This window comes from Callorhinus ursinus, unplaced genomic scaffold (genome assembly GCF_003265705.2).
Source record: "Callorhinus ursinus isolate GAN/ISIS: 27379988/994484 unplaced genomic scaffold, GSC_fseal_2.0 scaffold10, whole genome shotgun sequence".
Lineage (NCBI taxonomy): Eukaryota > Metazoa > Chordata > Mammalia > Carnivora > Otariidae > Callorhinus > Callorhinus ursinus.
In genome coordinates this window covers 32,221,374-32,248,652 of record NW_027397072.1, presented here as the reverse complement: position 1 = coordinate 32,248,652, position 27,279 = coordinate 32,221,374, and the positions used below count along the sequence as shown (strand labels likewise).

Below are 27,279 nucleotides of genomic sequence, written 5' to 3'. Positions count from 1 at the left end.
ATTTCCCTGGAATTTCTCTTCTATTTCTGCCTTCCCTTTTCATCTGAGAAATTCCTACTTGTCAAAGAGTTTGTTCAAATCTTGGTTTCTCCATCAAGTTTCCCTTGGTTCCTTAGGCTGATCCTTTTACCATGTTCCCTCTCTTTATACTTCCTCATAGAACTTGTCCCATTTTTATTGTCTACCTTGTTTTAGGCTGTGCTCCCCACATAATGGATGTGAGCTCTGAGTAGCTTTGAATTCTTATGCGTAGTAGTGTCTGGCACTTGGACAATAAATGCTTGTTAAAAAAATTAATGGCAAAAATAAGTAAGTTTTCCTTAGAATTCCTATAAATGTCTTATATTTTAAAAGAAGCTTAACTGTAAATTGTATGTAATTACACTAATTTTGGAAACTTAGAATTTTTTAATAAGATTTATTTGTTAGAGAATGAGCACACGAGCAGGGGAAGGAGTAGAAGGAGGAGAGAATCTGGGACCCCTGGGTGGCACAGTTGGTTAAGCAACCAACTCTTGGTTTTGGCTCAGGTCATGATAGCAGGGTGTTGACATCAAGCCCCTCTTAGGACTCCATGCTCAGCACGGAGTCTGCTAAAGTTTCTCTCACTCTCCCTCTCTCTCTCTCTCTCTCTCTCTCTTACTCTCTCCCTCTCCCCCTTCCTGTGCTTGCTCATGCTCGCTCTCTCTAAAATAAATAAATAAATCTTAAAAAAAAAGGGGGGGAGGAGGAGGAGAGAATCTCTAGCAACTCCCCGCTGATCACAGAGCCTCACGCAGGGCTCAGTCCCATGACCCCAAGATCATGACCTGAGACAAAATCAACAGTCGGATGCTTAATGGACTGAACCACCCAGGTGCCCCGGAGACTTAGAATTCTTTAAACTTTAGCTAAATAATTAAGTAAGTGTAAGACTTGAATACTACTGAAACTGAAAAATAATACTCTTTTTTCAATGTGAAGTTTAATTTGCTTTATTAAACAAATTTACAGTTGTTACTTGGGACTATGTAAATATGTTGGCCATATAATCTAAGGAAAGGTAAGTTTACCTCAATTTAAAAAAATTGGGTTCAGATCTATACTGTTATATGTACATGAGTGTATCCATTTCCTAGGGCTGCCAGAGCAAAGCACCACAGACTGCGTGGCTTAAAAACAATAGCACAGCTCTGGAGACTAGAAGTCCAAAATTAGGGTGTCAGCAGAACCATACTCCCTCTCAAGACTTTAGAGCAGAATCCTACCTCTTAGCTTCTGGTGGATCCTAGCAATCCTTGGTAGCTCTTGGCTTGTCAATGCCATCACTTCATTCCTTGCCTCCATCTTCAAGTGGCTTTCCTCACATCTTCACATTCTTCTCTTACCTCTGCATCCAAGTCTTCTCTTTCTCTTTTTTTTTTTTTTTTTTTTGGTTTACAAAATTAACCCCATTTATTATAGGCTAGCAATGTTTCAAGTGGTGGAGCTTCTACTGGTCTTTCAACTCCTTCAGTCTTCTGTGGCTGACTTACTGTGATGGCAGAAGTGGTGTAGGTCCAGGCGTCACCAGCGATGGTTTTCATGCAGGAACCACAATGCCAGATCCCCACAGCTCATCTTTTCATCTTGGTTTTGCCACAGAAGGAGCAAGTGTACTTGGCGTGCTGGCTTATTTCAATCTTCTTCACCATTTTCCTGAGGGAGGCACCATAATGGGTCCCGTATTTACCCATGATTCCGATCTTCTTGGTGTGTTTAGCCATGTCGCCGCAAACTAGGTCTGGGCTAAAAAGACTTTATTTATATATTTGACAGAGAGACACACAGCAAGAGAGGGAACACAAGCAGGGGGAGTGGGAGAGGGAGCAGTAGGCTTCCAGCTGAGCAGGGAGCCCGATGTGGGGCTCGATCCCAAGACCCTGGGATCATGACCTGAGCCGAAGGCAGATGCCTAACGACTGAGCCACCCAAGCACCCTACCCTGTCCTCTGTCTTACAAAGGTGCTAAGTCAACGGATGTAGGGCCCACCCTAATCCAATATGACCTCATCTCAACTTGATTATATCTGCAAAGACCTAATTTTCAAATAAGATAACATTTGCAGGTACCAGAGGTTAGGACTTGAACACAGTTCAACCCATTACAATTAGTTTTTTTAAATTATTTTTTATTTTATTTTATTTTATTTTTTTAAGATTTTACTTATTTGAGAGAAAGAATGAGAGAGAGCATGAGAGGGGGGAGGGTCAGAGGGAGAAATAGACTCCCCGCTGAACAGGGAGCCCGATGTGGGACTCTATCCCAGGACTCCAGGATCATGACCTGGGCCAAAGGCAGTTGCTCAACCAACTGAGCCATCCAGGTGCCCTACAATTAGTTTTTGGTATGCTATAGAATTATATTCATTTTTGGTTTTCTGATTTTCCAGTATATAATGACTTTCTTAAACCCATATAGTTTTATATTAAGCCAATTTAAGTATCATTTCATTCTGATCTTAGATTTTAAAATTTCATTTTAGTCATAAAAATCTAGTGAAAAGCCAACAGACTTTTGGCAGGATGGACTATAGGCAGGTAAAAACAGACACGAATACAAAATTACTAATTTAATCATCTGAATAAGACTAAATGTATATAATTGCGTTTGGGGTTATCATGTATGCTTTGTCTTAAATGAAAAAATAGAATATTTAACACTTAAAATCTATACCTTTCTTAGGTTTTATTGGTATTAAAAAGTACAAGATTAGCAAAATAATTGAGAGAAAACATGTCCGAGTTTAATTTTAACACATCATAACAACCATGTGTTTTTAAGTAAGATTAAATTGAGGACCAACAGAATAGTAAGTATTGTAGTTGATGTTATTTCATTATAACATTGCAGTATTTATCTTGATCACAAGCTTTATTTTAGAAAATAAGAACACTAACAACCTTAATTTGAAGACTCAGATGGTTAGACTCTTGCTATATGTTAAAATTTAACATTTGGTTGCCTGGCTGGCTCATCTGGTAGAGTGTGTGACTCTTGATTTTGGGATTGTAAATTTGAGCCCGATGTTGGGTGTAGAAATTAAAATAAAATATTTAAAAACAAATTAAAAAAACAAAATTTAACAGTAAATTTTCTAATATTCCTAGATTTTTTGCATAGTAGACTGATTTGAAGATTGGCCCTTTTTCCCCTTAAGATCGCAAATACTACAAAAATTGTAGCTGCAAATGTTTAAGTACAGGAATTGTGGAAAAGGATTATAGATAAAAACTTAGAACTGAATGGTACAATGAGTGGAAAATTTAGGATAAAAAATTGAGAAATGTTAAAATTAAGAGATTTTATCCTCCCAAAATAGTCTTTTAAAAAAAAAATGCTAAACAAGGGGCACCTGGGTGGCTCAGATTGTTAAGTTTCTGCCTTCGGCTCAGGTCATGATTCCAGGGTCCTGGGATCAAGCCCCACATTGGGCTCCCTGCTCAGTGGGGAGCCTGCTTCTCCCTCTCCCTCTGCCCCACCCCCCCCATCGTGTGCACACGTTCTCTCTCTCAAAATAAATAAAATCTTTAAAAAAAAAAGAAATCTGCACTACAAACATCTTGTATACATTTGTTAATGGCTTTGGTTTGCTGTTTTTCCAGTTTGGGAGCTGAACAATATCAAACATCTACTCTAGATCATTTTTATCTATTTTTTTTTCATGTTTTGCGTCTGGTTTAACTGCTGTATGCTTCAGACCATTTTTTTTTCTGCCCATGAGCTGATGACTTAATACCAGCAATAAGAGAAGATTTAGGAAACCTAACTTCTGTCATAAAAATAAGTCCAACAGAGCTCTGTCTAGCTTCCATTCTCTTGAACTAGATTTCTGAATTTAGAAATTCTTACCCAGAAACCATGGACTCAAAGCAGTGAGCTAAATGGTATTATATCTGACTGCAGACGTTAAATGTCTGAAGTTAAGAATAGGATAGTGTAATTCAGTAACCATTGTAATAATAAAGCTGACTATTGTGTTACTCTAATTTAAAATTTTAAATCAACTAAACTGTGGGGTGCATTTATAATTTTGGTAATTTTTTCTCTGATAAAAACAGAGAGATGGTTTTAAAAGGTATTTTATTTTCATAAATGAGTGTCAACATCTAACACTTTTTAGGGTTGATATTCCTGTTTAAGGTTTTAAACTCCTTTCCTCACTTCAGATTTTAACTTGCTTTTCCATTATGCTTGCATTTTCTGCCATTTTTATTTCATTTCCTCTCCTGGAACTCCAGTTACATGTATGTTGAACTACTTTGTGTTGTCCCACAGATCTATAAGACTGTTCATTTTTCTTAAATTTTATCCTTCCTTGTTCTTCAAATTAGTAATTTTTATTAATCTGTCAATAGAACTATTAGTTATTATCTTGCTTACTGTAGAATTTCCATTTGGATTTTGCTTTACATTCCACAGACTCCCTGTCTGTCCACTCAGTAAGACCATGTTTTCCTTTAATTCTTTGAACATGATCATAAAAGCTACTTTGAAGCCTTTCTTAAATTCAACATCTGGGCCCACTTGGAGTCATTTTCTATTAACTGACTTTTTTCCCCCTGAACATGGGTCACATTTTCCTGTTGTTTGCTCATTAACAATTCTGGATTCTGTTGTGTTGAGGATTGTTGGGGTCCTTGTTTTTGGATTATTGGTTTTTTACTAGGCAGTTAACTTTCCTGAACTCAGCTGCAAATTTGTCTCTTCTATATTGTGAAGCAACCGATATCTCTGTTCACTTTCTAAGATTTCCATATGCTACTTTTTTAGCTGATTCTCTTGGGTCTCCCCTACACATGTATGATTTGGCAGTCAGACAAGTGTTTGGGCAGAGATTGTGTTCAGATTTGGGGGCACAGTCTGTGTGGTTCCTTTATGCCCAGAGATTTCCCCCTTAATTTCCAGCTACTCTGTCAGCTTTAAGCTTTACCCCCTGGCACCTGAAACCAGTAAGGCTTCAGCTTTCTGCTACCTGAGCTGTGTACATTTGGGGAATAAACTCAGTTCTTAAAAAGCCTCAGAACTCATCCATTAGAGTTCTGTCTTTCAAGAATAGATTCCTCTTTGGTCTCTGCCTGCTTTTTTGCCAGGCTTCCTGGGGGTCTTTCCAGGCATGTAAGGGTTTAGTAATCAGCCAGGTACTTGGAGAGAGTTTATTTTCAGATTTTGGGTTTCAGCCCGTCTGCAGTTCATTCATTTCCAGATTTCCCCCTTAAATTTCCTCTTAAACTGTGCTCTTTGATCTCTAGCCTGTAGAGGTTCTTTTCCTCTCATTCTTCCCCACTGTATTGCCATGAGAGTTTGGGGAAAGCCTTAATCTCACAAGTGTATACACCTGCGAGTTGTAGCTTTTCAAGAGTAATTGCTGCTGCTGGCTTATGCTTTCTTTTAGATGTTTTCCAGTGCCTATAAATAGTTATTTTTACATTTTGTCCAGATTATGTAATTGTTATCTGTGGGAGGGCTCTCAAGACTTCTTCACTTCACTACCATTACTGGAAATTCTTGCATTTTTATAGCTTTCCTGCAGTATTTGTGATGGCTATGGTGTTTACAGCAGTAGGAGGGGAAACAGTGAAGGGCGAATAATTGCTAATTTCATTCCGAATGGAACTTGATGGGCTTTCCCCTGTTGATCTGCCCTTTTGAGTTTTTTTCCTCTCAGCTATTAATATTCTAAATAGTCTCTAAAAGTATACAAAGGACCCCACTTAATTATCTCAATAAAACTTGTGACTCCTCAAAAAGCTTTGAGAATTTTGCTTTTATTTCCTAACAGTGAATTATAAGTCATGTTACAATTTACACTTTAAGATTTCATTTTTATATTGGCTAATTTAATACACTGGCTAATTTAATAAAGATATTATATAAATTATAATTATGGAAGAACTATACTACTTATACTATAAATTTATACTGTTTATACTACAAATTTATACTGCTTATTCTATTTCCCTTGGGGGAAAATGAGGGTTTAGGCTGATTAAGTAAAAGAAGATCAAATTTTGTTAGTATCATTGACATCACTTACTGGTTGAAATTTTGTGTATTTTAAGAAAATCATCTGCATCTATGAAATCACTACTCATAAAATAACTTTTGAGGGGAAAGGAACTGATTATGAAATGTACTTTCTAACTTAAGGAGTAGTATGAGTAATTGAAGTCTGCAGACAATCTCTAAATCTCATTTTAGTTATGAATTTCATCTTTTTCACCCATACTTTTTAGTTGTGCTGCTACTATAAAAGAATAGTTGAGGGTTATGGCATTTCTTGTGCTCAGCCTTAATGGGATGTGTGAATTATGAGATAGCAGAGTCAGGAGCGGTTGGCTTAATTCGTTGGTTTCTGGAATAATTTGGATAATATTCCATACATTGGTTTACAGGACTAGTAGATTAAATTTACCATTTGACCATGTATTTTCCAGTTTGTAATCTGTTCTTAGCTTCTCATCAAAGAGTATACAGGTAACCATTCCACAGTCAGAATACAATCCCCATCTTTGCTTGTTTTCCCTTCTGTGATAAGCTTTTTATATATACACAATATTTAAGATAAAGACAAATCTTTATTTTATGTCCCAAACCTTAGACAATTATATATTTCTTGATTGTATATTTTATCATCCTGTGCATTGCAATTTACCTATTTGAATGGAATAGTTTTTATTTGGTGACTATTTTCTTAATAGGTATTTCAAAGTCATATCAGTTTTTTAGGTAGTGTATTGAAAAGGTTCTTGAACTGAGGTTCAGAAATCGTGGGTCACACCTGCCTCCGCCATCAAGTACATGGCAGTTCTTTCATTTTATATAATCTCATGTTGGAAAAATTAATTTCTAGAAATAAAAACATGAATTCAAAGGTTTTGTGTTTTTTTAAACGAAAGGAAGCCATTCCTATGTGAATTAGTTGAACTCTTTGCCACTGCTTTGTTTCTGTAGCAACAATAAGCCACCCCTTTGAGGGTAGTTAGCTTCAGTTATTCTGTGCCAATGCCCAGTTTAAATCAACCATGTTAAGCAAAAATGCTTATAAGAAAGGTCATTACATTGAAATTTATTTTAGATGTTTGAGTAATGCTATGAAGGTAAAAATTGCATTTAAAAATTGCTTCATTAGTAAAGTCATGGGTTTGACATAGACTTTGGGTTTGTGGTTTTAAAATGTATTAACAGTATTTTTGAGATACTGGTATATTCTGTATATGAAATGCTATAGTTAAATAGTAGATAAATAACCCAGAAGCTTGAAATGTGTTTAGAATAGAAAATCCAATGCATGTCTAAATGGATTTGTTACTTTCATGCTCTTTTTATGTGTGCTAAAACTGTGTGTTTTTGTATGACTTTAGGTATGTTTGCCTGAATTAATAGTATAAAAAATAAAAGGGTAGAATATGAAGGACCCAATATTCTGCTACCTCTTTGTGCCAGCTCTTTAAGACTAAAAAATTATTTTGTATCCTATTGACTCGAATATTTGAGTGATTCCATTGAAACAACTCAGTGCAATAGTTCTCTTTACTGGTGCTTTTGTTACACCCCATACAACTTTGCCCTTTTTTTTTTTTTTTAAAGATTTTATTTATTTATTCAACAGAGGGACAGCAAGAGAGGGAACACAAGCAGGGGGAGTGGGAGAGGGAGAAGCAGGCTTCCCGCTGAGCAGGGATCCGGATGCAGGGCTCCATCCCAGGACTCTGGGATCATGACCTGAGCCAAAGGCAGACGCTTAATGACTGAGCCACCCAGGCACCCCTGATTTTGCCCTTTCTTAATGAACATTGTTTTCAGTGTGAGATTGCTGCCTTGGAAGCCAAACTCAGTAAGGTTAATGGTAACATTTAGTCCCCCAAAATTCTGCCATGTGAAAGGTAGTTTTAGAATGATAGGGATAGAGAGTATTTTGAGAGCATGCCCAAAGTCCAACCTTCAGCCTACTAGTAATACCCATTAAGTAAAAACCTAATAGCTTTCTTTTATGAACACTTCACCATTGACTTCCTTTAATCTAGCTGGCCATACTGAAGAGCAATACTATGAGTAAATGATATCTGAGTATTTTTTGATATATATAAAAGTTTTTTTATCCTTTGGGGAAAAAAACATTTTTCCCCTTTTTTTGCTGGGGGATTATCATGAAACAACACAATTGAGATTAAAAAGTGCAGATTGTGCCTCTTGTTTAAAGTATGGTGAGGTTTTACTATAAGAAATTTGCATAATAAAACAGCATTAAATAGTCATCACAATATGGTATTTACTACTTCTGGAATACCTGAGCATTAAGATACTTTAAGTAAATTATTTTTATAGAATGGTTTAGGCTTTGAGTAAGAAATATGTTTACTTTTCACAAGTCATCAGTACGTGTATGTGTGTATAACTGATCTTTATCAGTTGAAACGGAAAGGAATGTATTGTTGATCTTTAAGGAATATCTCTTAAGAACATAAAATCCCTAAAGTAATAATAATTATGCTCATTGAAAAGTAAACCTTTACAAATTACTTTGAATGTTTTATGGTTTTATTTCTCATGGGTTTTCCTTTATGATAGAGAGTAAGTGTTCTTAAATGTTGCATGAAAACTACTGATACATGTTATTTCTTAACTTTTTCTTTTTGGCAGCCAGAAACAGGTTGAGAAGTTGACTGAATTCTTGTCATTTGTTATAACTCATACCTCAGTTAATTGCTTGCTTGAATTATAGCCACCCGTTGTATTGACAATTTGTAGTTATTGATGACTCAATCCTTATTAAGTACAGACTTTCTGTCTAGCATATATAGTATATTTGCCACTGACAGAAAATATGCTTGAGTTTCACTAACATGTACACTTCTAGTTTTACTCAAAATCTTGACATGTGAATACTGACAAAGTTCATGATACTAATGTTAATTCTGTAGTAGAACTACGAAGAAAACATTAGACTTATACTGTATATCACCATTTACAAAGTACTTTGATTTTTAATAAGAACCCCATTCAGTAGGCAGGGCAGGCATTTTACAAGCCTTATTTGACAGCTGGGAAAAGTGAAACTCAGAAGTCAGATAATCTGTCCCATAGTCACACAGAAGTAGAAGCAAAATTTGGTCCTAGGTTTTGTGTCTTCAAGTTCCTCTCCACTATACTGCATCCTTCCCTGTGTATTTACCTTCCTAATCATCCTCTTGTTAACAATGGTAGTATTGGAATCAGAAACCTAAGACCAAGTTCCATGCTTGAGAAAAAAAATCTCACCTGTGTGCTTCCTGCTGTGCAAAATCCTCTGCTGGTTAAGAAGATAATTTATGTCCCTCATTTCTTTTCAGTCATATGCATCTGAGAAACTGCACATTACTGCCTGTCACAAGGTGTGACATCTTTAACATCTTCTGCTTTTTTTTTTTAATGTGGAAAACTTGGTTGCATGTTGATACAGAAAGTAATACATAAAGAAGAAAATGCTTTTTTAAAAGAATATATTTTATGACACGTTTAAAAATTTTATTGTGGCAGAAAGAGTTGAATCACTGTTATTTTCATTCTTGAATAAAATGAGCTGCTTATTCTTTTTGTCCAAAACTGTCCTGCGGGTTCAGATTTCTTATTTTGACTTTGCAGCAGTTAGAAGAAAAGAGTGAAGATCAAGAAGACAAGGAATGTTTGAAACAAGCAATAACAGCTTTGCTTAATGTTCAGAGTGGTATGGAAAAAATATGTTCTAAAAGTCTTGCAAAACGAAGACTGAGGTGAATATTTTTACCTTTGTAATAATCCTCCCTTTTACCCTGAATATTCTGGTATAAATTCAGGGATCCCAGTTCCCTCCTCAAGTAAACAATGAAGAAAATAGTTTTAGTGACAAGCTTGGTCTTTCAGAGGAAGTGACATCAAAGCCAAGAGAATTTGTTATTGTTTGAAAAACCTTTCATATTTGTGCATTTTCCTTGCATACTCCCAGACAAGACCTCCTGAGAGTCAACTGGTAAGCTAAAGGAGAGACAGAGAAAAATGTCTTGAGTAGATTTATGTCAACATCATCGTTCTGTCAAAGTAAAATTCGTAGTGTCCTTTATTTTAGGGATTATGTAACTTGAGGTATTAATTCAGATAACATTGCTTCCACTTTCTTAATTATAATATGTGCATGTTTGTTAGCTTTAGGTCTTGTCCACTTAAACATTTCTAAATAATTTTTTAAGTCTTTTAAACTTTTTTTCACTATATTGGCTACTTTTTAATATTTGTCATTCTAAATATTTAGTAGCCAAGGTAGAAATAATCATTCCATAGCTAAATTTATAGAGTAGAATTTTGTCAATAGTCATTGTTCTTTTTAGAGCACTAAAAAAAGTCTCTACTGTGTTGCTGTAGTTCCTAAAATGGTACAGTACCGTAACACTAATATATTTGGAGAATTAGTGAAAACCTTTTCAGTGCAACTTTTTAAAATGTACTTTTACATTGTCCTTTATTTACATGAATTCTAGATTGTCTTTCGTCTGTGCACTAATAATGTTTTTTTTACTTTATCCCAGTGAATCTGCATGTCGGTTTTATAGTCAGCAAATGAAGGGGAAACAACTAGCAATCAAGAAAATGAACGAGATTCAAAAGAATATTGATGGTTGGGAGGGAAAGGACATTGGACAGTGTTGCAATGAATTTATAATGGAAGGAACTCTTACACGTGTAGGAGCCAAACATGAGAGACACATATTTCTCTTTGATGGCTTAATGATTTGCTGTAAATCAAATCATGGGCAGCCAAGACTTCCTGGTGCTAGCAATGCAGAATATCGTCTTAAAGAAAAGTTTTTCATGCGAAAGGTACAAATTAATGACAAAGATGACACCAGTGAGTACAAGCATGCTTTTGAAATAATTTTAAAAGATGAAAATAGTGTTATATTTTCTGCCAAGTCAGCTGAAGAGAAAAACAACTGGATGGCAGCATTGATATCTTTACAGTACCGGAGTACACTGGAAAGGATGCTTGATGTGACGATGCTGCAGGAAGAGAAGGAGGAGCAGATGAGGCTCCCTAGTGCTGATGTTTATAGATTTGCAGAGCCTGACTCTGAAGAGAATATAATATTTGAAGAAAACATGCAGCCCAAGGCTGGAATTCCAATTATCAAAGCAGGAACTGTTATTAAACTTATAGAGAGGCTCACATACCATATGTATGCAGGTAAGAAATAAAGAGTTGCCTGTCACTTTTATTTTCCTGCTTCCAGCTACTTTTCTTTGCTGCACAGGTCATTGTGCCTAAAATAGAAAGCAAACTAACAACAAAAGGTCCTCCGCATTATTCCGAGTTCATTTTCCTTTGCCTAAAAATACTGCCATTTATACTTTTTCTACCACAGTTACGTATTACTTTTAACTTTACAACCAGAATTACAAATGAGAAAATAAAATCACTTGGCTGAATTTACCCAATTAGTGGCAGAAACAAAATTAAAAGTAGTGGTAAATCATCATTGTTTGGGTCTAACAACCTTTACCTCTTATTCTTTTTTTCTTTCTTCTCTTTTCATTACTGAGATTATAAAGTCAGTAAAAATTTTAGTATACGTTCATCACCAAAATTGTGCTGGTAGAACAAATATGCACAGCATTGTTTTTTCTTAATTCCTATTCCTAAAACTTAATTTAAGTTTAGCAATCCTGAAAGTCATTAAAGTTTTCAGTATTTGTTTGCATTTTACAACCAATGTCATTTAAAAAAAGTTTTACCTTAGCAGGGCAGTTTTTAGAGACAAACATACAGACTACTTAGGAAGATCAGTAGAGGCCGAATCAAATGTAATGTTTGAGAGTTAAGGAACAAACATAATGGTTCTTTTTTTAAAGTAATTTTATTTCTTCTAGTAAAGTAACCCATGATAATCCAGTGTTCCTCAACCTTCAACTTCCCTACACAATAGAAAGCTTGGAAATTGGACAATACTGTAGCATATGGTATAGTGGAAAGAGCACCAAATCTGGATTTACACCCCACTCTATCACAAGTTCCTTAAGGTCCCAGAATCTGTTTCCATCTCAAAAATCAACATTGCAACAGTAACCTTAGAATGTTATTGGAAAGAATAGATGAACTACAACATGCGAAAACTCTTTGTAAATCTAAATGTAAACTTACTTTCAAAGAATGTTTTTTATTACAAAGACATATAAACTCAAACATAATTCTTATAACATAAACGCTGTTCTTAAGTAGTTGAACATGAAAGTTAACCTCCATCCCAAACTTCTTGCTTAAATATATTCCTATTTCTAGATGTGTGTTTCTGAAGGAGGTCGATTTTTTTGTTTGTTTTTTTCAGTTTTTTAAAGTCCTCTAAATAGGTTCTCAGTTCTCTCTGGAAGCTGTTCCGGCGCCAGTTAAATTAAACTTTTAAAGATACCCATTAACTAATCCACTGTAAGAAAGATGAATAGCATTTGATAATGTTGATCTGTTCGATTTGTTAAATGTCCAGTCAGAACTACTTAAATGGCCTGGAAACTATCAGGTCCTCTTTGCAAAAAAGTAAAATCAAGTTAGAATATTTTTATCAGTGATATCAAAGCACCTTTATGAATATAATGTTTCATTATCCCCACATATCTCTGGAATAAATAAGCCAGGGTTTCGTTTTGTTTTTAATTTTTATTTGGCCTCTAATTGGTAGTTCTTTTGCTAGCCTTTTCCACAGTAAAATATTAGTGTTTTCCATAGGCTATTAAAAGCAGTTTGGGTTCTCTAAACAGATTCCATTTGGTAGTAGCAGGCAGTAGCTGAAACATGTTGAAGATAGTGTAAGAAGACTAGTCTGGGATTCCAATTTTACTGTTGATTTTTCACCTAGAAACTTCTGCAGTCAGTGTATTCATTTTACTGACTCAAAAATGAAAAAACAAAGCACAGGAAAGCTAAATAAGCTGCCTGGGATTTTACATGAAAAAGAAATAGATTATTCTGGTATCTTTTTTACATATAAAACTTTTTGAGAGGTACAATTATCAGTAATTAATATGACCAACCTATTTTGTGATCGTCATCAACTTCTGTATACTCTTTAAGATCTAGAATACAACTACAAAAATGTTCATTAAATTCCTCGAATTTGTGGTTGCAAAATGCTTATTTCTTTGCTAGATTGCTCTTCTTTCTTAGCTCAGATTGCTCTTCTTGCCACATTATTCTGATTTTTAAGGGTCTTAGAAGATTCACTGATTTCTTTAGCGTAAGCATTCTAAACCGTTCATCCTTTTAAATTAAATACCTTTGTTTTGAGTTCTTAAGACTGTTTAGAGTAAAATTGATCCTTGGATTTTTATCTACATAAGACAAAAGTTTTACTGTTTTGTTTTTTTTTTTCCTGTAGAGCAGTGTAAGTGGAAAGTGCTAAAGAAGACTCACTAGTGTTTACTATCACACGTCAGTAGTATTGGACTTGGAAAGCATTTTCAGATTCCAAATTTTTTAATATAATTGTTTCTGTAAAACTTGATTGTTGATGATAAAGGTTTTTTTTTAACTGCTTGCTGCATTTCACAGTACTAACTTATTAGTAAGCAGTTGCAGAACTACAATTAAATATTTTCTGGGAACTGTGCTTTTTATTTTTTCAATGAGGACACTTTAAAATAAAACTTGAACAAGCATAGCTGAGAGTTTTTAATGGAGTCTCTGGAGTTGTTCTCCTTAATGTACATGATGCTAGCCTAGTCTGTAGAATAAGTACTTTTGCCATGATGTCTTACTAATTACTTTTGATAGTTGCTCTTATTTATATTAACTTTTAGCTTTTGAATAGAATGGTATTTTAAATGGTTTTACTTCTAGTTAGTATAAAACACTGAAATTTCTAGATTTATAGGACTTTGCAAAGTTAAGGGTATTCATATTTAAATTGACAAGATTGTTTTACTTTTTTAAAAAATTTAAAGTTTTTCAAAAATTCCTTTCATTAATTTCTTGAGGAATAAAATGCCAGTTTTAGAAATGTTGTGGCCAAGTTTTTTTTTTTACATTTTTCTTTTCTATCTTCTTTTGAAGCTTAATTGAATATTTTAACATAGGTCATTAAGGTATATTACTGATGTAACTGGAATACACAAGCAGCTTTCATGAGTTGTGGTTCACAATACCTACAAATTAGTATTAATTACTAGTTTATTTGGGCTCTTCTGTAAGGTCTGTCACTGAACGTGTTACTGGCAATATGGAATGTGTTTTTAATAGATCATCTATGAACTCGTAAAACATGAAAGCAATTATTTTTTAAGACCTCTTCCAGCTCAAATGTACTTTGAGTCCTTACTACAATAATAACAGATCAAGTTGCCATTTATTTTTAGAATTATTGGTCTGCTCTTTTTGCGGTAGTGGGGGGAGCGGTTCAGTTGGTTGATAGATACTTTTATTGGAGAACATTCATTGCAAAATGGGCTGAAATAAAGGCTAAAATTTAACTTGCACATTTTTATTATGTTGTACAGAATTATAATAAAAGACATTGGCTGTAATATATGAGAAAATTTAATATCCACTAAGCACCACTTACAGACTTTTTTTAGGTTATGGATTGTTCAGAAATTGTCATAAAAACAGAAGAAAAACTGGTTTAACCTTACTTAATTCAGACTTCACTGTGGCTTTAGCCAACTTGATCCCTCAAGTGTTTTTAACAATAATTTTGAAACAGAGCTATAGATTTGCAGCGTTACACAACATTACCAATCCCTCAACTAATACACAAAAACCCAAGGCCCCTGAAAGTTATATGATTTTCCAGAAATCATACCAATTAATTGCAGAATGAGGACTAAAACTTAGGTTTCTTGATTCTTAATAGACTGTACTTTTCACCATGTTACAGTGACTCATGTAAGGCAAATTTTTGTCATTATTAAAATATATTTTTTATTATATGTATCAAATAATAAAAATAAAGAGAATTTCTTGGTTGGTTTGAATTGCCAGTAATATAAATGGCTTGTTCCTTATTGGGCAAACACAGGTTTACTATGAAGATTTAAGCAGAGTAATTTTTTTCTCTTACTGAAATAGGTAATAATAAACTTCCATTTTAATGCATAGATTTTAGTATACAGTTAGATATTGGGCATCATAATTTTAGTTTTCAACAAAACCCAGTCTACTGGTGGTGTTTGTAAAGGAAAGCTTTCTGGGAGAAAAAGTTAAATTTAGGTAAATTAGAAAATGATTAACTGTCACTTAAAAAAAAGATTGCAACAGGGTCTTATGTGGAATCTGATTTATAGCTTGTTTTTCAGATCCAGTATTTCTGGACATAGACTAATTTGTTAACTGCATCAGAACTTTGGCATCCATTTCAAATGCTGGAGAGGGGACAGTATCTAGTCAGGTCATTCTGAATCTGGCAAGAATATGAAGAGACTTTCCTTACCTACCTTAAGAGGACCACAAAGCAATATACAAAAAGAAGAAGAGATGAGAGTAGGAATTTTACTTCTGTTTCAGAGTTACAGGAAGGAAATAAAGTACAAATTAATTATTGAGACTTAAAAGATGAGTCAAGAAATATTTGGTAATGGTGTGTCTGGTTTGATAGTCTTATTTTAGAGAAATGAGGTGTCCTTGAGGCAGGGAAAATTCAGAGCTGATATTATATGCAAATACAAGCTTTTCATATTGAAGTGTGGGAAAAAGGTGTTTCCCATGTGTGGTGAACTCTTTTCTAGAAAATGGTATTGAAAAAAAATGTTAGCCGGTTGATAGTTTTCTTTTTATTGCTATTTTACGCCCTCAGAAAATCCTCAAAAACCTGCATTAGCTTTCTTTTGAGTGTGTGGCCTCTATAAATTCAGTTTGTGTGTCTTAACTTTTAAAAAAATCTTTTGAACAATTTTTGATCTATAGGGCAGTGCTCTTCTATTTTTAAACTCTCTGATAATTTTTTTTAAGTGTTGTGCGTCAGCATAGCGTCTGTTTCCTTTTTTAAGGAATTCAAGAGTGATTGTTTATAAATCCTTGTTGAGAAGCTTATTGTTTCTTGTGGCTTTTTAAATGGCTGTATTAAAGGGAGAATTATCACATGAACAGACATCCTGATTAACTGGTTCACTATGGGAGTGGGGGAGGGGCATTCTTGACATAAATAACTCCATGTAACAAATATTTCATGAATTTTCATTGACCTTGCCAAATAAAATGTCAAGTGTCAATCAAAATAGGTACCTAAGAAAAAAAGATTGAATTATCACCTCAAAGTTAGCATGCTGTCTTCTGAACATTAACCTAAATATATTTTGAGTTCCTAAGATTTGGAAGAATTGTGCAGAGAAGTATTATCAAAGAACAGTTGTCAAGTGAAGGAGACAACGCAGCAGAAAAAAGTCACTGCAGCTGCTGTTCGAAATAACCTGGAGCAGGGATTTGATGGGAGAGTTGGCAGCTATTTGTATGGAGGGAAGGGAGCAGAGCAGCTAGTGAGCTTGGTGGCAATCTTCGTGCAGGGATTTGAGAATCTGGTAGAAATAATAACGAAGAAAAACCACAGGGAAGCTTTTATCATTGCTCATATTGAAATTCCCGTGGGGTTATGTTCGAGAAAGAGGTTTGTGGAATTTACATCCACAAGCAAGTGATAAACAGAAAGAGAAAGAGACTCTCAAAATAGCCAATTTTCGTGTTCTCCACAAATATTCATGCTTCTGTTCTAAAACCAAAGCACCCTGGCTTTTGTATTTTTACGTGTTTGCCTTCCATCTGTCTCTGAAACATCATTTTATGATACAGGTAGATAACTGCTGCCCCACAACCAGCAGAGCCAGGGTAACACTCAGCCTTTACCATTGCCTGAGAGATGTAAGTAGCTAGTGCTTTGTTTTCTCACAAAATTAGGTAATCTGTGCTTATTGGTGAGTATTTTCAAAATACTGAATTATCTTAGTCCTTAACATCATCCATAAGATAAAGGTTTCCAGGGGTTAGTGTGACATAGTACATGTGAGAATCACTGAAGGGGGGAAATTAATAGAGATAAAAATAGCTTCTGGAATATGTACACTTTTTTGTGTAAAATTTCAAATACAAATGTTATGGCCTCAAATACAGATGTTATGTTTTCATTCATTAGCGGTTTTGCACCACTTGAGACTAAAAGTGGAGTCTAAATCAATATAAGCCTGGGAATATATGCAGCCTGTAAGATATTTTCTGAAGGTCCTTACACTTTGGCCAAGTTTTCTTGGTTTATTTTTAGCTTCTGCTGGTTTTTTTTCCTTTTGTCAAGACTGCTCTTATTTCTAATCAAGCTAAAAACAACTTAAACTTGAATCACATTAGAATTTAGGACAACAGTGATGACTGTGGGAGTGTTTATTACACTGCCCGCTTCACAAACTCCTCTTCTGAATACAGTGTACAGGAAGGTACAGCTGCTACTTCCTAAAATCTGGAAGAAGGCTTGACAAGAATTACAGAATCATAATTAGACTGCCGATTTTTCAATGACTTTCTAGTGCCGGTAACCATATTAGCAGTTTGCAGCTATGTTCGGAATTAATCATTTATTACAGTTTCTGTAATGATTACATAACTCATGGAATTGTTCTTTGTATTTATATGTCACAGCTGTGGAAACCTGAAGGGATCCTTTAATCCACAGAGGTTATGTGATACAGTAGAAAAAAGCATAAAACTAGGAATCACACAGTCTAGCTTCTCGTTCCATCTCTGCCACTCTACTGTGTGACCTTGGATAAGTCTTAGCTCCCCCTCTCATGTAGAAAGGAAAAACATCCTCAGCACCACCCCCTTCACAGCAGTCATGTGGAATCAATTATGTGAGTGCCCTTTGAGAACGTGACATAACAGAGATCAGGAATTGATAGGATCCCCGTGTGACTGATGTGGCACCGAGGCATGCCATGACTTTCCCAGCATTGTCATCAGTTACTAAGGTGCCGAAGTGACCAGACGTTTTGGTTGAAGATGAAAAGACCATTTTGAAGTAGTTTGCCTTTAAAAATAGGCCGTTTTCTTAAAAAAAAAATTCACTTAAGAACTTGCTTTTATTCTGTTTTTCAATTTAAAAGTACCTTTGATATCCCACAACTTTTTAGCCTAACTTAGGTGGCATCTGAGGAGAAGTGGATCTGAATATTGATTTTAGACTTTTAGACCGAAATAAACTTTTCCTTTGAAAAGAGGAGGGGCCAGTCTAAATTTAGAATACAGCTCAGGGATACTTGGAACCTTCTCTACTAAGGGCCTGGGCTCGCTCTCCCTCAGTGACAGCTCAGCATCTCTACAGTGACCACTGCTTTTGCTTCCTAGACATGATATTTTGAGTAGCCTCACCTTACAAATAGATTTGCAGAACAGGAAGTAGATTCTTGAAAGGGAAGATTGTGATGAAATCGATATAAATCTCTGTTTTTAAAATCTTGTACAGCCTTCTGTTCTAAAATCTTTTCTTCTGGATGAGACATTAGTCTTTAACGTTTGAGGAACTCTGTAACTGAAGACAAACAATAAGATACCAACAGAGAGGAAATTACTAAAGGATTGTATATATTTAAATTACTTTTATCAGTAACCCACTAGACTTGGAAAGTAAAAGGAGAAGAGGGGCATTTAAAACCAGTATATTTTTATTCTGTGAATTTTCTTTAACTTAAAAAAGCATTATAAATTCAAGGTTGTCTGATATTTAAGTCAATTCATTATCTTGATGACCACATAAACCAATAGATTAGAAATAGATTTTTATGATAAATCCATGCATTTGCTTTGGGGGAGGTTGTTTAATATATTATCATTTTATGTTAAGGCTAAATTTAGCATGGTTCTTAATCAGACAGAATCAGCCTAAGTAGAAATTTCCCAAACAAATTAACTGTGATTCTTGGTAAATCCTATGCTAATAAAAGACACTGTACTCACAAAGGATCCCCAGTGTGAAGCCTAACAAAAATAAAGGTACTTGCTACTCTCAACGAATTCATCATTAAATTAGAGCTTACCAGTCCATAATGTAAAATAGGAAAAGGATGCTCCCAATAAAAAAGTTAATGAATTCTCCCCTCCTTCTTTTTAATGACTTAGAACTAAATGTGGACCTTGGTGAAATTGGAGTCATAGAAGGGAGTGATTTTTTTTTCCCCATTGTGGGAAGATGTCTCTTCCCCCTGTTTATGCAGAAGATGACAGCCCCACTCTCCTGTGCTGATGACAGCAGCCTTTCTCCACAACTTGGGGGAAAAGTGTCAAGGAGAGACTGGAGTAGGCCAGGCCTGGGGAAGTGATCACATTCGGGCAGCCTCCTGGGCTACTTCAGGGAGCTGTGAATGAAAAGTAGGTCCTCTCATGGAAGGGGTCGGAGACTGAACTCTTAGTGTGACTACTTGAAATAAAAGGAATTAAGTTGTGACTAGAACCAAATCCACATTCTCACACATTTAGTAGTTTTAATAACTTACAGGTATTTGTAAGCTTCTTTTAGCAGTTTTAAGACTTCTGGCAAATCAAATCATAGAGAAACTGTATTTAGCTTAATCTACAGAGTTATAAGATCCAATTTCTAGTTGTATGCTCTCTTAACGTGATTTAAAGGAATCTAGGTAACATCCTAGATAAACTAGTCTGGATGTTAGAAAAAGTAATGGGTTATTGCTGTGGCCTTTTTCTTCACGAGGGAGATAGAAACCAACTGGAGATGTTTTGAGATCCAGGTAGCAGGTGGGAGCTTGTTTCCATGCTCTTTGCCTTTCTTCCCTTTGCATTCCTGTGGCCGATGAGGACTTTAGTAAGTTCAGCTAGTCAGAGTGCACAGAGGTCAAGAAATAAGTGATACAGAATCTTGGTAACAATGGTTTTGCCACTAATTTAGGAAGCACTCAAGCTAGCAGTTTGTTTTAAAATCCAAAGCATTCTATGTGGTCAATACATTTTGGGAATTTTAAAATTGACTGTTTCATCTCTTTTGAAAATGTTAGTAGCTTTAATCATGCTGAATCAAAGATTTTAATAAGATAATTTTCCTTTTTCTTCTTAGATCCCAATTTTGTTCGGACATTTCTTACAACATACAGATCCTTTTGTAAACCTCAAGAACTACTGAGTCTTATAATAGAAAGGTCTGTTAATGTAAAATGTTTAAATTTCTTTTTTTTTAAAGAGAATGAGCCAAGATCCTATATGTTTCTCAGAAATAAATTGTATGAGCTTTAAATTGTAGTTCATGAGTACCTTTTAAAGAAATAACATCTTTATAATAATCTTTTAGTTTTGATGATTAAAGTACAAAATAAGCATTCTTTTTTACACGGAAACCCAGTACTTGAAATTTCAAATTTATAGAATTAGTCAAGTTAAAGAACTATATAAAAATGTATAATTTAAGTTCTGAAATTTTAAATTTTGATGATTTAGGTGTTCTAAACAGAACTTTTCAAATATATCACATGTTGAAGAAAATGGAGCTTATCAGTGAACAAATACCATAATCAAGAGAAGTGTTTCAGCCACCCAAGGAACAGTCAACTCTTTAAGGATTACCCTAAAAAGTGTTATGTTAGCTGATTCCGAGTGATTACACAAGCCAAAAATGAACAGCAGTCCCATAACTTTATAATCACATTTATTTTTAGACTTTGCATGTATTTTTAATCCTTTATTATGTTTCTTGTTTTTTTATATTGGCAAGTATTAATTTCTTTTTTAAAAATTAAAATAAGATCATTAACCTCTATATTATAGAAGCCTTGCCGTCACTGATGCATACGTCTGTCTGTAGTAATTTTCATGGTGCCCTGTGGACTGTGCTGACTAGCGAAAGGGGTGTAGTTTTCTGTTTGTATAATTTGATGTTACTAGTATTTTCATTAGTTTGTTCTGTTTTCTGTTAGGTTTGAAATCCCAGAGCCTGAGCCAACAGAAGCTGACCGTATAGCTATAGAGAACGGAGATCAGCCCTTGAGTGCAGAACTAAAAAGGTTTAGAAAAGAGTACATACAGCCTGTGCAGCTGCGGTAAGCAGTAACGAAATAGCTGACGTGATGAAGTCTGCCTTGAACTTCTGTTTCAGAGTTGAAGCAAATAAGGATCTTTCCCAAGCAAGCAGGAGGTAGCAAGTAAAACAAGTGAAATAAAGAGCAATTATCAGAAATTATTGTATAAGTCTTAATTAACATAGAATTTTGAAAGTGGTAAGCCACTTATAAAATTATTTTGTATGTTTTAATTTATACACTTCATCATGGTAAACGCTTATGTGTGAGTTCCCATGTAATTCAGTTATTTTTTTGTGTTAATGCCATAGAGTATTAAATGTATGTCGGCATTGGGTAGAGCACCACTTCTATGATTTTGAAAGGGATGCAGATCTTTTGCAGCGAATGGAAGAATTTATTGGAACAGTGAGAGGTATGGTTTTTTTAAGTGCTTAGTTTTATATGTAATAAAAGTACCAATATGGTGACTATCAACTGATGTCATTATTGTTCAGTGTTGTTAAGAGTTGTTTATGACAGTGGCAGCACAGCCATTTGAAAAAGCTGAAAATTTTCATCAAAGGACATTTTGACCTACAGATTGCTCAGTAATCACCCTGTTGACCCAAATGTATTTTCATTTAGTAAATCAGCGTAGTGATTATTTTGGAATTGGATAGAAAAAGTCTTGATTTATGCTGTTTTTCCACTTATCTGAAGGTATGTGTATCAGAGGACAGTTAGGAACTGGTGTACCATCAGAACACCACTTCTGGAGACGGGCTGGGCCCCAGTTAGGGGAATAGAGCATGTATCAGAGAGGCCGTAGAGCAGATTGGATTGAAAGCCAAGAAACAAGAGTTCGGTTCTGAACACTGCCACTCACCAGATACATGACTTTGGGCAAAACCACTTTGATTCTGTAGACTCCAGTTTCCTCATAAGTAACATAAGGAGCAAGACTCAATGATGCCAAAGTTTCCCCTTGAGTTTTAAAGCTTCTATGATCATATAGGTCTAAGAATGTCCTAGACAAACTTGTTTCTAATGTCCAAAAGTGTACTCTAAATGAGAATCAGAAAATAAAGGGTTAAATAAGAGTACTTTCATGCATAGTACAAAACAGAGCCACATCAGAAACGCACACTAACACGAAGGAATCGATCCTCTGGTACCGTTTGGTTCGTAAGATGCAATGTTAATTAGATTAACAGTGAATGTGTATAGTCTGTCCTTATAAATCCCATGTATGCCAGATACATCTTTTTTATGGAGGATTATAAAATAATATTTTGAACTGTTAGGAACAATAGAGGTGAAAAATCTATGAATAAATTACTTTCTAATTTTATTTTGAAAGGATGTAGAAGAATATGCACCAGACTATTAGCAGTAGTTACCCATGTGAAGAAGAATGAGATTGGGATAGGGAACAGGGGTGTGGTAAAGGGGAACTTCCATTTCTTTATTCTTATCATTTGAACTTTGTAATAGCAAAGTATATTTAAGTATCACTTGTCTGATTTTAAAATATTTTAAAAGGATAAAATGTCGAGTGAAAAGTATTTAAATGTTATTTAAAATGTAATGTATTTCAGGTAAAGCAATGAAAAAATGGGTTGAATCCATCACTAAAATAATCCAAAGGAAAAAAATTGCAAGAGACAATGGACCAGGTCATAATATTACATTTCAGAGTTCACCTCCCACAGTTGAGTGGCATATAAGCAGGCCTGGGCACATAGAGACTTTTGACCTGCTCACCTTACACCCAATAGAAATTGCTCGACAACTCACTTTACTTGAATCAGATCTATATCGGTATGTAATTTGACATTCAAGCTGAAAAATCATTTCAAAGGAGTTAATTTTTTAAATGAAATACTGGTTTCTGCCTTATAGGAATGTTATAAGACCTAAATGAGCTAGTACATGAAGTGTGTAGTAATAAAGCCTTGATGCATAGAAGGCCTCCCCTTCTTTCACTCCCTGATCCCCTTGCCCTGCCTGGATTTATAGCTTCTCTCTGTCTGCAGTCACTCCTAGCTGGTAAAGCTAAGTGCAGATCCTGGCTTTACCAATTGCTGGCTTGGTATCCTTGAGCAACTTTAGCCTTCTTGTTTAACTTTTACCACTCTGTCCCTTAGCTTCCTCAGGATTAAAATGGGGCTAATAATAGTACCTATTCCTGAGGCTGTTGTGAGATTGAAAATAGGCAGTATATATACAGTGCTTAGCAAATTGCCCAAAACAAGGTCAGGGCTCAGTAAGTTAGCTGTTGCCCCTGTAGTTGTGAACTTAAGTCATGGACAGTCATAGCCTTTTTGAATTTTTCTACATTGACATAACTACTGTCTCAGAAAGTCCATTTCTCATTTTAATTGGGGACTGTTTAGAAGTTAGAATTGCAAACTATTTTTTTAATAACTAATGAAAAAAAATTGTAGATCTCCATCCACTCCAAAGATCCTCACTATTCTCAAAAACTAATGTTAGAATCTATTTTATTTATTTCCCAAGATCTTTCTGTGATAGGGTTTTCCCCCCTCCTGTAGGGGGAAAAAAAAAAGATTTATGAATTGCAGTGATTACTATATCCTCGATGAACTGATCATTATAACAGATATCATTATTTAAAAGAACTATCCCGAATTACATTGCCACCCTAATTCATTAAATACTATTTATAGTGCTGAGAAAGATATTATGGAAAAATCCCAATGTTGCCAAAAGCACAATGCTACTATAAAGTGATAAGTACATAGGTACATGCATAAAAATATGTCTTTGGTCTATAGAAAAATACCCATAATTGTAAAATTTTGTTATACCTTGTTTTCATAAACCTTTCTGTTGGTGTAAAAAGAAGGCTTAGCTTTAGTTAAGGTTAGTTTTATTTACCTCATTTACTTAAGAAAACAGCATGCTAGAGGGAAAAGTGTCATGTAGAATTATGTCTTGATTTTAGAGCTGTACAGCCATCAGAATTAGTTGGAAGTGTGTGGACAAAAGAAGACAAAGAAATTAATTCTCCTAATCTTCTAAAAATGATCCGGCATACCACTAATCTCACTCTGTGGTTTGAGAAGTAAGTATTACTGACATTCTTAGATTTCATAGCAGTCAGCTGTTACGATTTTAAATGCAGTTCTATTTTTATGTCTCATGTTCTTTTTTGTTCCTCTGTTCCTCCTTTCTTTTGCACTGTGAATAGTTTCCTAATGTAACATTTTTATTTCATTAATGATTATTTGAGGGTTTGTTTAGTGAAAGCTTTAAAGCTTACCATCTACATCAGAATCCACTTCAGATTTATACTAGTTTAATTCAAGAAATAGATCTAAATGTTCCTCCTATAGAGCTCTATTCCCTGTCTCCCTTTTTTGTGGTATTATTATAATGTGTATTACATATAATAATGATGCAGATCTAATAATACATTGTAACAGTTGTTGCTTTACCATTTGTTATTATTTCCTTAGCCCATTACAGCTTTGCTCTCACCCACCTCCTCTGTGTAGTTATTGGCAATATATTACATGTAGGTCCCATATATTACTTATAGGTCCAACATTACATTACATCACATCCACATTATTTTATACAGTTGCTTTTTAAATCAGTTAAGAGAAGCAGTGAGAACAAAATATGCACTTACAGTGTCTTCTATAATCACAGATTTACTGTTAGCAGTGCTCTTTGTTTTTGTGGATTTGTGTTGCCATCTGGGGCTCCTCGCCGTCAGCCCAAAGAACCTCCTTCAGTATTTCTTGTATGGTGGGTTTGCTAGCAACAGATTCTCTGTTTTTGTTTATCTGGGAAAGTCTTTATTTTGCCTTCATCTTTGAACAATAGCTCTATCTTCAAGTTAACTAATTATTTCTTCTGCCAATTCAAGTGTACTATTAAGCCCCTTTAGTAAATATTTTATTTTAACTGCTGTATTTTTTAATTTCAGTTTGGTTCCTTTTATCATTGCTGTGTCTTATGTCATTGTCATCCTATCTTCATGTACTTTTTAAATCACGCTTTCTCTCCTTTAGTTCTGTGAACATATTCATAATGGCTACTTTAAAATCTTCTTCTGTTAAATCTGTGTCCTCCTCACAGGCAGTTACTGTTCCCTTTTTTTTTTCCATGAATGGGTCATACAGTAGCTCCCCCTTATCTGCAGAGGATGTGTCCCAAGGCCCCCAGTGGAAGCCTGGAAACCACGAAATAGTACCAAACCCTATATACACTATGTCTGTTGCCTATACATACGTACCTCTGATAAAGTTTAATTTACAAATCAGGCACAGTAAGAGATTAAGAACAATAACGAATAACACAGAACAGTTATAACAGTATACTAAAAGTATGTGAATGTGGTCTCTCTCTCATAATATCTTCCTGAACTGTACTCACCCTTCTTGTGATGATGGGGGATGATAAAATGCCTACACAATGACATGAAGTGCCCAGGCAAAGTGATGCAGCCTTAGGCTACTAATGACCTTCTTACCATACCTCAAAAGTACGATCATCTGCGGGATGTGGTTGCCTGCGGGTAACTGAAACTGGGGAAAATAAAACCGCAGATGAGGGGGGACTACTGTACTTGTTTCTTTGCATGCCTCCTAATTCTTTGTTGGAAACGTGACATTTTAGATAATACATTGTAGCAACTTGTGGGTAGTCCACCCCCCCCCCCCCCCGTCCCCGCCGCCGCCAGAGTTTATTGTTATTGCTTGTTTATTTAGTGACTAGCTGGATTATTTTAATGAGGTCTATCCCCCCAACTCCTTCCCCACTGAGACTTTAAGCGGAGAAGTTCCTCTTCTGAGAGGTACAGATTTGGGTATGTCCACAGTCACCCCAAGAAGGCAGCAGTAGAGGTAGGGATTTCTTCGCCTCCTTTCCTGACCACACCCAGCTGTTCACCTCCACTAACTGCCAGCTGATGGCTCTCCTGTTCTCAACAATTTCCCTAGTGGTATAAATTGCTCTGCACACAAATCCAATCAAATTGTGACTCCTTTTTAAGGAATGGTTTTTTAGGTCTCTGATACTTGTTCTGACCCCAGGAAGACTCCTTCCCGCTCTTTTTCCCTGGTTCTCTCCTGCAAACTAGTCCATGGGCAGTCTGGGCAGTTAGATCCATGAATCTCCCTATCGCCTTCACCACAACTTTCCTTCATTGTTCTCGAGAGCAAGTGATGAGAGAGTAGAAGCTGTTTGAGCCTGTCCTCTTGAGCTCAGGATGATGGCAAGCTTCTCTGAAACATTCCTGCTCTAGGAGCCGAATGCAGGGTTGGGGTGGGGTGTGAGGTCCTCTTTGCTCACCTCTCCTGGCATGGGACCACTGCCTCAGGAGCCAGGGAAAGACCATGTTCCCAGCATTCTCAGTATGCCACGTTCAAGTGAGAGCCTGGGCTCCACGTCAGAGCGAAGAAGGGAGTCCCCACTCCTCAGCTGCACTCCACAGGGAGTTAGCCTCAGCCACCAGGCAGCTGGGGACTGGATGAGGAATGCTGATGTCCTGTTCCTCCAGAGAAGAAACCCCTCCAGCTGGGAGCTAGGTGGAGAGGGAGGCCTAAGTTCTTGGCTGCAGCTGTCTGGCGTAGACTCTTCCCCTCCACCGCCAGAGGTTCTCTGGGAGGGAGGAGGGAGCAGGCTCAGTTCAAATGCCATAAACTCTTGCCTCTCTTACTGAATTTTTTAGATTTTCCTAAATAGATGTTTCTTCATTTGCCATTTGCTCTTAGGGCCATTTCTGAGACTTTAAATGTGTGTGTGTGGGGGGGCGGTATATTTATATTATGTTTATATTTTTTATATATGTATAATTTTCACCAGTTTCACTGAGGAGTGGGTAAGCAGAGCTGCTTACACTGTGGTATCCCCAATGCAGAATCTCAATGCAATTTTATAGTTGGGGCCACAGAGTGGCATTTTATACATTGACCGTATTTTTTTCTGAGTAAATACAATATGATTAGTTGACTGATATTTTATAAGGGTGATGTGTGGTTCCCACAGATCATACTAGAATTATCAGAACAAGAGGCCAGTGACGTAGGGAATGACGAGAACCTAAGCCAGAACGTGGATAAAGACTTGAAAGCAATTCCTGAAGAGAAATAAGCATTCTAAGTCACTTATGTTGTTTTACGTTATTATCTCTTAGCTCTAAAAAGTAAAACTTTAGGGGCACCTGGGTGGCTCAGTCATTTAAGTGTCCCGATTCTTGATTTCAGCTCAGGTCATGATCTCAGGCTGTGAGACCAAGCCCCACGGCG

At 35.7% G+C, this 27,279-nt stretch overlaps 1 protein-coding gene across 11 annotated transcripts in view; it reads left to right on the top strand.

Moving 5' to 3' along the window:
• Positions 1-27,279, top strand: part of SOS1 (SOS Ras/Rac guanine nucleotide exchange factor 1) — a 141,824-nt gene that overhangs the window by 91,795 nt on the left and 22,750 nt on the right. For all 11 annotated transcript variants that reach the window (XR_012379700.1, XR_012379699.1, XR_012379698.1 and 8 more), the window contains exons 9-15: positions 9,644-9,771; positions 10,561-11,216; positions 20,062-20,143; positions 20,915-21,037; positions 21,328-21,431; positions 22,597-22,819; positions 23,967-24,086. Coding sequence is in view for 7 of the 11 variants with exons in the window: in XM_025868106.2 (XP_025723891.1) it covers positions 9,644-9,771; positions 10,561-11,216; positions 20,062-20,143; positions 20,915-21,037; positions 21,328-21,431; positions 22,597-22,819; positions 23,967-24,086 (1,436 nt within the window). In the remaining 4 variants the exon portion in view is untranslated. The remainder of the gene's footprint in view (positions 1-9,643; positions 9,772-10,560; positions 11,217-20,061; positions 20,144-20,914; positions 21,038-21,327; positions 21,432-22,596; positions 22,820-23,966; positions 24,087-27,279) is intronic.